The sequence below is a fragment of the Primulina huaijiensis genome, chromosome 1 (assembly GCF_012295235.1).
Source record: "Primulina huaijiensis isolate GDHJ02 chromosome 1, ASM1229523v2, whole genome shotgun sequence".
NCBI classification, from domain to species: Eukaryota; Viridiplantae; Streptophyta; class Magnoliopsida; order Lamiales; family Gesneriaceae; genus Primulina; species Primulina huaijiensis.
In genome coordinates this window covers 3920344-3930297 of record NC_133306.1, presented here as the reverse complement: position 1 = coordinate 3930297, position 9954 = coordinate 3920344, and the positions used below count along the sequence as shown (strand labels likewise).

Here is a 9954-nt window from a genome sequence, read left to right as displayed (position 1 = left end):
CGATATTCACAATAAAAAGTAATACTTTTAGCATAAAAAGTAATATTTTTCATGGATGACCCAAATAAGAGATTCGTCTCACAAAATACGACCCGTGAGATTGTCTCACACAAGTTTTTGCCTAAATTGAATGCCATTTATATATAATTAATGCATTTAAAAGGTACTGATTTCTACTTCTCTCTTTTTTTCCCTAAAAAGGGTATTGATCTCCCATTAAAAATGGCTCTGATTTAATCAACTTGTTACAGAAATAAGTTGTGAGGTGTTATAAAACCAAAATTAAACCAAAACCAAAACCGTTTAAATAACCAAATTTTGGTCGTGTCACTTTTTTTCGTTTACCCGAAATTTGAACACTCCTACCGTAGTATAAGCAAAGTTTGTATTAATTACGTTCAAGCACTTAGTAAAATCAAATTTTGGAACTTAAATATACACTTGGTATATTTTTGCGACCGATAAGATTCAATATTGAAAAAAATGATGTTAAACAACATGTATTATTATAAAGTAATTTTTGTGATCATCAATTATATATTTTCTTTTCGAAAGATAATAAAAAAAAATTATTTAAATAAATTTTAAAAAGTTTTATTCATATAGATTATTCATGGTTAATTCACATTTATCTCCCCTACATTTTATATTTTTAGCATTTACCCCCTTGCATGTTATAATTTTTACATTTGATAAAGGAGGTAAGTGTCAAATACATAAAATGTAAGGGATGTAAATGCAAATGACCTGATCATTTAATTTAAATGGAAATTTTTTCTAAAAAGCCGAGTCCAGTAAATTTTGGGTATTCATAGAAATTTCCAGTTATTACTTTTGTGGAGTAATTTTTCATTTTTAATTAATTTAATGAGAACGAAAAAGCTCATACACAGGCGCTCGTATGCATGCTTTCGGTAATTGGCAGTTTCCTTTACATGCACCAGCTATCGCTACTACGCATGCTGGCTCATGATCAGACGTAACCCAACCCATTGATTCTAGGGCTTTATAAATTTACACCAGATTCCCGGGAATTCCGTATGAGTTGGTTCAGATTTGGAATTCACTAAATCCAAATGTCAAGTGAAAATCGGTTGGAAACCCACAATTTTCAATTAATGCAACGAGGAAACAGGAAAAGCAGAGCAGAAACGGGGGGAGAGAGAGAGAGAAATCGTAAGAAAGGAGAAACAAAAGCTTTTCTGATTGATTCATTTTCCTGCTGTTTGAAATGTATGGCGGCGGGGGATTTGAACACGGGAATCGGGAGCATAGCGGTGAAATAGAACTCGATTACGAGGAGGACGATGTATCTCAAGAGATTTCGCAGGAGGATGCATGGGCTGTGATCAGTGCGTTTTTCGAGGAGAAGGGATTGGTTAGGCAGCAGTTGGATTCGTTCAACGAGTTCATACAGAATACCATGCAGGAAATCGTGGATGAGTCCGCCAACATTGAGATCCGACCCGAGGCTCAGCATTACCCGGGTCGAAGCTCCGATTTTGTTGAGGTTGGTTGCCTTTTCTTATTTCTTGTGTTGGATCACTTGCGAATTAGGAAACTCAAATTTATTTTGAAATTTTTTGAATTATTTTATAAAGAAGCTTAAAGATTAACGAATTGAAGTTTTGGAATTAGAATAAAGGAACTTATTCTAAGCAATTTGACTTGATTCTAAGTAGTAGTGTAAAAGATTTGGTCGACATTAATCGGCTTTCTTCTATGGTCACCCCAAATCAGTAATTTTTTAAAATCATTTCAGTGGATCTTTTCGGGCAGCAAAAAGATTCAAAGAAGGAAAACAATTATTACACATCAGTGGCCTTTCGGGGCATGCATGCATTTATTCTTTGAAAAAATGTTCAGATTTCTTTGTTCGTCCTAAAATGAATAACAAAAACATGTGATGCATGGAAAGAACTATGTGAGATCGGGTAGATGAAAACTGGCAAAATTGGGGCTCATGGTGTTTGGCTAATGTTTTTTAAATGAACTTATTTTAAACTGCTATTCAGACAATCTACAGGATTAACTTTGGCCAGATTTACCTGAGTAAACCTATGATGACTGAGTCTGATGGGGAGACTAACACATTGTATCCAAAAGCTGCAAGATTAAGAAACTTGAGTTACTCTTCGCCATTGTACGTGGATGTCACCAAGAGAGTCATAAAAAGGGGGTATGACTGCGAAGAAGTCGCGGAAACTCAAGAATTCACCAAAGTTTTCATTGGAAAGGTACTTAGGTTGTCGAGTCTTAATCCATTTGATCCTTATCATAGATCTGTGATCCAAGCATTTCTCTTATATGTTACCGTGTCTTTAGGTTCCAATAATGCTTCGTTCGAGCTATTGTAGTTTGTATCATCTATCTGAGAAAGACTTAACAGAGTTGGGGGAGTGCCCTTATGATCAAGGTGGATATTTCATAATAAATGGCAGCGAGAAAGTCCTCATTGCTCAGGAAAAGATGAGCAGCAATCATGTTTATGTGTTCAAGAAACGGCAGCCTAACAAGTATTCATATGTAGCTGAAGTTAGATCTGTAGTTGAGTCTCAAAGCAAGGCACCCAGCAGTATGTTTGTTAGGATGCTGTCTAGATCCGGTGCTAAAGGGGTAATCAAAATTCCTCATCATATGAATAATAAATTTACTGTGCTTCATTGACTTAAATTTGAACGTGATCTTACGTATTTGTGATGCAGGGATCCTCGGCGCAGTATATTCGCGCTACACTGCCATACATTAGGACTGAAATTCCTATAATAATTGTTTTCCGTGCATTAGGCTTTGTCGCGGACAAAGATATTTTAGAACATATTTGCTATGATTTTAACGATGTTCAAATGATGGAATTGCTTAGGCCTTCCTTGGAAGAGGCATTTGTGATCCAAAATCAACAGGTGTTTATTGAAATTCTTATTTATACATAGAGCCATAAGCAGCTGCTGAACTGTTGAAACATATTTTTGCTAGGTTGCGCTTGACTACATTGGCAAGAGAGGATCTACTACTGGTGTTACGAGAGATAAAAGAATCAAGTATGCATCAAGTGATCAAGCTTAATTAATGCATAAAACAATACTGTGCAATACTGTTATATCCTGATGCTTAAGAACACTCTTATCTTGGATAGGTATGCCAAAGAAATCCTCCAAAGAGAAATGCTTCCACATGTTGGTACTGAGGAGTATTGTGAAACAAAGAAAGCTTATTATTTTGGGTTAGTTTCGACAAATAAGGTTGTTCAACTGGATTTCTGCTGCTAAAAGTCCAAAAGTGATAGGTTTGGCTTTTCCAGTTATATAATCCACAGACTCTTACTTTGTGTCCTTGGAAGAAGGCCAGAAGATGACCGCGATCACTACGCGAACAAGAGACTGGACCTTGCCGGTCCTTTACTTGGCGGTTTATTTAGGACGGTCTGCAATTTTAATGTTTCGATATTCTTTGGATAACTTTGATGAAATTCATGTGGTAATTCATTGGTGTTGGTGCAGTTATTCAGAAAATTAATCAGGGATGTGAGATCTCAAGTTCAAAAGGTCTCTTTATTTAAAGGCATCTTAGGACAACTGATTGTATTTCTTATATATAATGCTCCTACGACTTAATATTGAGAACTTCTGTGAATGAACCAGTGTGTCGACAATGGAAAGGATGTAAATTTACAGTTAGCAATTAAAGCAAAAACAATTACAAGTGGGCTCAAGTATTCTCTTGCTACCGGGAACTGGGGACAAGCAAATGCAGCCGGAACCAGAGCAGGAGTTTCTCAGGTCCTTTTTCTGTTCATTGAGAAAATACTTCTCAGTATTGCCTTTGTATTTTTGTTCATATGCATTTATTGAACCAGGTTCTTAATCGTTTGACTTATGCCTCAACGCTTTCCCATCTGAGGAGATTAAACTCACCTATCGGCCGAGAGGGTGAGGCTTTTGACTTCTCTGATAAGTTTGATTTCTTCTTCGTTCCCTAGTTTTTGACATTTTCTTATTCTGAAACTTTTGAACTAGGTAAATTGGCTAAACCGAGACAACTGCACAATTCCCATTGGGGCATGATGTGCCCTGCCGAAACACCTGAAGGACAGGTAATATTGTGAACCCATCGATGAATATGTGTTATTATGTTTTGGCAGTTTACACTGGTTCAATTTCAGGCATGTGGACTAGTAAAGAACCTTGCACTTATGGTGTACGTAACAGTGGGATCAGCAGCGAACCCCATTCTAGAGTTTTTGGACGAGTGGAGTACAGAGAATTTTGAGGTTCAGACATTTCCTGAGATATTTTTTGTGCTGATAATATAGTTCATACACGACTAATCTTGTTATTCTTACCTGTGAATAGGAAATATCACCAACGGTGATTCCTCAATCTACCAAAATATTTGTTAATGGCAACTGGATTGGCATTCACCGTCACCCAGAGCTGCTGGTCAAGACTCTCAAACAGCTAAGGAGACAAGTAAAACTTCCGATTACTTGAATTCTTTATATCTTTTATTTTAAAACTTGAAATTTTGAGTGGATTAAATTTATTGTAGGTGGATGTCAATACAGAAGTTGGAATTATTCGTGACATACGTCTTAAAGAACTTCGACTGTATACAGACTATGGTCGTTGTAGTCGGCCGTTATTCATTGTTGAAAAACAAAGGTTACTTATAAAGAAGAAAGATATTCTTGCCTTGCAGCAAAGGGTATGATTACGATAAATGGCTCTCAATGATCTGTTACATATTTTTCCTGTGATTAGTGGTGTTGGTTCTCTCTCAGGAATCCCATGAAGAATATGGCTGGCACGACCTTATCAGGAAAGGATTTATTGAATATATTGACACCGAAGAAGAGGAGACAACAATGATATCAATGACAATGAATGTCAGTAACACGTGTACTTCTATTTTCTTCTATCTCACTTCATTTTGTTTTACGGTTTTCAAATATATCAGCATTATCAAAGATATCACAAGGAAACGATGTTGATATCAAGAGAACTAGGACTTTGACTTAAGAGATCATAATCTCAAACAAGTTACAAAAACCAACGAAAGAGGAGGAGCAAAAGTTGCACTTCTGAAAACTTCACCAGCTTTCTTTATTTCAGTTACGGGGGAAACTTCCTCCATTCCCTGCTCAAAGTTTCACAAATTCACTTTTTACTCTATTTTCCATTTTCTGATTTTATTAGGATCTTCTAAATGCCAAACTTAATCCAAGTGATGCTTACTCCGAAACATACACTCACTGCGAAATCCATCCGTCATTGTTACTGGGTGTTTGTGCATCAATCATACCATTTCCTGATCACAACCAGGTCCATTTTCTTAACTCTGTCCATATTTTTCTTAACATGAATTATACGAGTAGGATTTCTTCTTAATGACGTGGTGCAGTCCCCTCGTAACACTTACCAATCGGCAATGGGAAAGCAAGCAATGGGAATATATGTGACCAACTACCAACTTCGAATGGTGAACAATTAATACTTATTTATCCACTTAACGGAGCATTTCAGATATGTTTCTTTTCCCGTTCACTTAACACCTCCGTGTTGCTTTTCTTTATTTGATTGAAACAGGATACACTAGCCTATGTACTTTACTATCCTCAGAAGCCTCTAGTCACAACTCGTGCAATGGAGCATTTGCATTTTAGGCAGCTTCCAGCAGGCATCGTAAGACATAGTCCAATCAAATTTCAACTAGGTTTTATATTTCGATAATAAAACAACTTAATTTTCTCTTACCTTCACACAAGAATGCTGTTGTTGCTATTGCCTGTTACACCGGATACAACCAAGAAGACTCAATCATCATGAACCAATCATCGATTGATCGAGGATTTTTTCGGTCTTTGTTCTTCCGTTCATATCGGTAATTCTCCTCACAGTGAGTCCTCGATGATATCAAGATACACCCTTTCTTCTTCCAAATTTCATTTCCATTTTTTTTGTTTTGGCACAGGGATGAGGAGAAAAAGATGGGGACATTAGTGAAAGAGGACTTTGGGTGTCCTAGTAGCGACAATACCATGGTTAGTAATTTTCAACTTGTTTGAATATTTTCTAGCATTGTCTACCTTCCGAGAAAACCAGCAAAAGTTGCAGTGATGTTTGCAGGGAATGCGTCATGGATCTTATGATAAATTAGATTCTGATGGTTTTGCGCCTCCGGTGAGTATATATTTCTTCACATTAGTTCTCATTTTCTGGAGAATACACCATTGAATTTTTGCTTGCATCAGGGATCACGAGTGTCTGGTGATGATGTCATTATTGGAAAGACGATACCATTTTCACAAGATGAAGCTCAAGGACCATCTTCAAAATACACCCGCCAGGATCGTAGTTGTTCTTTACGCCATAGTGAAAGTGGAATTGTGGATCAGGTTCAAAATTTTCGATTTCTATTCACAACTCTATGTTTTGTTTCGGTTAATATGTGTTCTCCTAGAAATAACATTTGTTCCTTACATTTCTGTTGTTCGATCCTTAATTCTTCATTATATTAGGTTCTGCTAACCACAAATGCTGACGGATTGAGGTTTGTCAAAGTCCGGATGCGATCTGTCAGGATACCTCAAATTGGAGACAAATTTAGTAGCAGACACGCACAGAAGGGAACAATTGGAATGACTTACTCACAGGAAGACATGCCATGGACAATCGAAGGCATTACTCCTGATATAATAGTAAACCCTCATGCCATTCCTTCACGCATGACAATTGGTCAGCTTATTGAGTGTGTTATGGGGAAGGTGGCTGCTCAAATGGGAAAGGAAGGAGACGCTACTCCTTTTACGGATGTTACCGTGAGCGATAATATACGTACTTCCAGTTTCCAAGAATTAGTTCAGATTTTTTTAAAAAATTTTTTCGATGATCCATGTTTCCTCAGGTTGATAACATCAGCAAAGCTCTTCACAAATGTGGTTATCAAATGAGCGGCTTTGAAAGAATGTACAGCGGGCACACAGGGCGTCAACTATCATCTTTGATATTTCTGGGGCCAACATATTACCAGCGGCTGAAGCATATGGTGGATGATAAGATCCACTCTCGTGGCAGAGGTCCTATGCAAATCCTCACCAGACAGCCCGCCGAAGGAAGATCACGAGACGGTGGTCTAAGGTTCGGAGAGATGGAACGTGACTGCATGATAGCACATGGGGCAGCACATTTTTTGAAGGAACGTTTGTTTGATCAAAGCGATGCATATAGAATTCACGTATGCGAGAGGTGTGGATTGATAGCCGTTTCCAATTTAAAGAAACTTAGTTTCGAGTGTAGAAGCTGCAAGAACAAAACTGATATAGTTCAGGTTAATTTCTTTTCCCAAGAGTCGGGATTTTGCTTTTTTGATGTTCTTCAACTCCTAATATATCGCTGAATGACTGCTTTTTTTTTTTTTTTCTGTATTGACAGGCATACATTCCTTATGCCTGTAAGCTTCTAATTCAAGAACTCATGGCTATGGCTATCTCACCAAGGCTGCTAACAAAGGACCTCGAATCAATTAAAAAGCAGAAGAAGAAAGGGGGATAGAAAAGATCTTCTTTTTAATTAGGCAAGATCAGCACCATATAAATAAAGAGAATTTTCTTCTGATTTTAAGTTCCAGAAATACCAGAAGGAAAGTAACAAAAAATTTAAGTCCATGCTCTCTCAATTACTGCTCCACAATAATCTGCTGAATTTTAATTTGGTAAGACCATCCAGTAGTTTCTGAAAAGATGGTCTTGTTTTGTCTGCTGCACAGAGCCCTTCAATAACCGTCTTCTCCAATCCTTCCAACTGCTCTAAAATCTGGTGGGGAAGCATATTTTGCTAGACCAGCAGAGTTTCAACATATTCTTGAACCACTGCAACACAACTTAATCCTTGGCCACACTAATTAGCAGTGTTGTAAAAGGTGCCGTTTAGGATCGCGACAATGGGTGATCGTTTGCCGTCTCGATTTTTCCAAAAGTGAAAAAAAAATTTCAAATATATTAATATCATACTATCATGTTTGTCAATATTTTTGAGTCACTCGGTAAACAATGACTTGGCTGGATAATTGTAAGATGATGCTTTATATTTGAAAAAAATAGTAATACTTCCAAGAATTTTAAACTCGACTCATCCAAAGTATCACCCAAACACGACGTAATTTATTTTGCAAAACCTATTTTTTGAAAGGGAAATATGAAAAAACAAAACCAATATTATTTAATTATTCTGAACGTACCTGCACACACACACACACACTACTACTACTACTACTACTACTAAAATTAAATTTGAGAAGTAAGTCTAATTGGTGCAATTAGCTGTGGTAAGTTGACTACGTTATGGCCACACACGTATCAGATTCAAGGTGGTTGTTGATGGAACCTTGCAAGTCACGAAAAGGAGGATGCGTTTTAACGACGTGGGATATAACATAGACTTATTAAGTATATTTTATTTCTATTTGGACAGTGATTTTAATGGACGTTAATAGTTCTAATTGTTATCGGAAAGAAAGATTATAAATCAGATAACCAGTTAATCGTTAGGATTATCTGTCCATATTTACAATAAAAAATTTTATTTGTGAGACAGATCAATCATGTCTATATTTACAATAAAATTAATATATTTGACATAAAAAATAATATTTTCTTGTTGGTGACTCATATAGAATATGTTTCACAAAATTGACTTGTTAGACCGTCTCATATAAGTTTTTGTATAAAATCAAAGGGTTGGCAAGAAAGTTGAGTGAAATCATGATGTTATAAGTCATACTTATATAAACAATAATTCCTTGGTCTAATGGTAAAGACATGCTCCTACATCCAAAATGTCTTGAGTTAAAGTTTGGGTAACTTAGGATTCAGTATCCATTTTGTTTTAAGTTTGGTTTTAATACCCAATTTCCCAAAATACCCCTCAACTTTAATTTTAATTTCATTGATTTTTCTTTTTAAATTAAAGGCCCATCATGCTTCCGTAAGATAAATTAAATCTTTTACCTCTTTGACCAGAATGCCACCGGGTTATATCCACCGTATTTTACGAACTGCTCCTCACAGTCCAACCACACGATCGCAACCGATGGTTACAGACGCAGATTCCTTCAGCAGCACTTAGCACAACCTTAATTCGTTTCCTACCTTAAGGTGTACAGTAAAAGATAAAATTTTGAAAATAATACATGAGAGGGGCTAAGAGCTAAGATCTCTTTATTCAAACACAAACATCTTTTATTACATTGAAACCTCCTGTAGAGGAGGAGGAACTTGCTTAGCTACTTATAGTAGCCGAAACTTGAAAACACATAAACTAGAAAGAGAAAATATTACAATTGGTTTTGAAAGAAATGAGGAAAATGTTCGATGATCTTCACTTCCTTCTTTCTACCTTATTTATAGAAGGCTTCTTCGGATGTGAAACACGGACTTCAAATCTTGATAAGCCTTTACAGCTTGCATATGGACCCTTGAGTGGTTGAGTGGTCCTACTTTTCTTGAAATGTTATTTTCTAGATTATTAATCTAGACATTAACTTTTCGTCATCTTTTATCTCTCCCAGGTACCAGTCGAGATGTGCTTGGAGGATATCAGCTGAAATCTCGTCTTCCTTTTCTTTATACATCTTTATAATTTTTCTGAGAGCTGCAGCCTCACTCCTCTTATACTTGATTCTTCTTTTTAAAACTTTCAGATATACCCGATACATCTTCAAGTTTTACTTCTGGTGTGTTTAACTGGTCTTATTTATCCCTTTTTATAGATAAAATTTTGGGACCAGTTTTCTTGTTCTCTTTATTGGATTCCTTTTTTAAATAAAGTATCCAATGTTCTTTCGTCTTGTACCACTCATTATTAGTGGTTTTTATGTCATTTTCCACCGATTATTGGTGGTCCTGTTTTCTCCACTCACATGGTGGTCCTCTTTTTGTTAGTGGGTTTAGTCACATCT

At 36.5% G+C, this 9954-nt stretch overlaps 1 protein-coding gene across 1 annotated transcript; it reads left to right on the top strand.

Moving 5' to 3' along the window:
- The first annotated feature begins 1090 nt into the window (after positions 1 to 1090).
- On the top strand, positions 1091 to 7973 carry LOC140978281 (DNA-directed RNA polymerase II subunit RPB2-like). The gene is made up of 25 exons (XM_073443185.1): positions 1091 to 1510; positions 2016 to 2237; positions 2326 to 2616; positions 2706 to 2903; positions 2977 to 3041; positions 3137 to 3223; positions 3302 to 3422; positions 3501 to 3545; positions 3642 to 3779; positions 3857 to 3929; positions 4017 to 4093; positions 4163 to 4270; positions 4353 to 4469; positions 4549 to 4704; positions 4781 to 4885; positions 5196 to 5321; positions 5401 to 5478; positions 5586 to 5681; positions 5765 to 5880; positions 5971 to 6040; positions 6126 to 6179; positions 6251 to 6394; positions 6518 to 6817; positions 6904 to 7326; positions 7431 to 7973. The coding sequence occupies exons 1-25, from the start codon at positions 1232 to 1234 to the stop codon at positions 7548 to 7550; spliced, it is 3609 nt and encodes a 1202-aa protein (XP_073299286.1). The 5' UTR covers positions 1091 to 1231; the 3' UTR covers positions 7551 to 7973.
- Positions 7974 to 9954: the final 1981 nt, after the last annotated feature.

Excerpts from the sequence above, each read along its gene's own strand:
- LOC140978281 (XM_073443185.1), top strand. The coding sequence starts at position 1,232 with ATGTATGGCGGCGGGGGATTTGAACACGGGAATCGGGAGCATAGCGGT. Across the intron at positions 1,511-2,015 it reads GAAGCTCCGATTTTGTTGAG|ACAATCTACAGGATTAACTT; the intron begins GTTGGTTGCCTT and ends ACTGCTATTCAG. Across the intron at positions 3,546-3,641 it reads TGAGATCTCAAGTTCAAAAG|TGTGTCGACAATGGAAAGGA; the intron begins GTCTCTTTATTT and ends TGAATGAACCAG.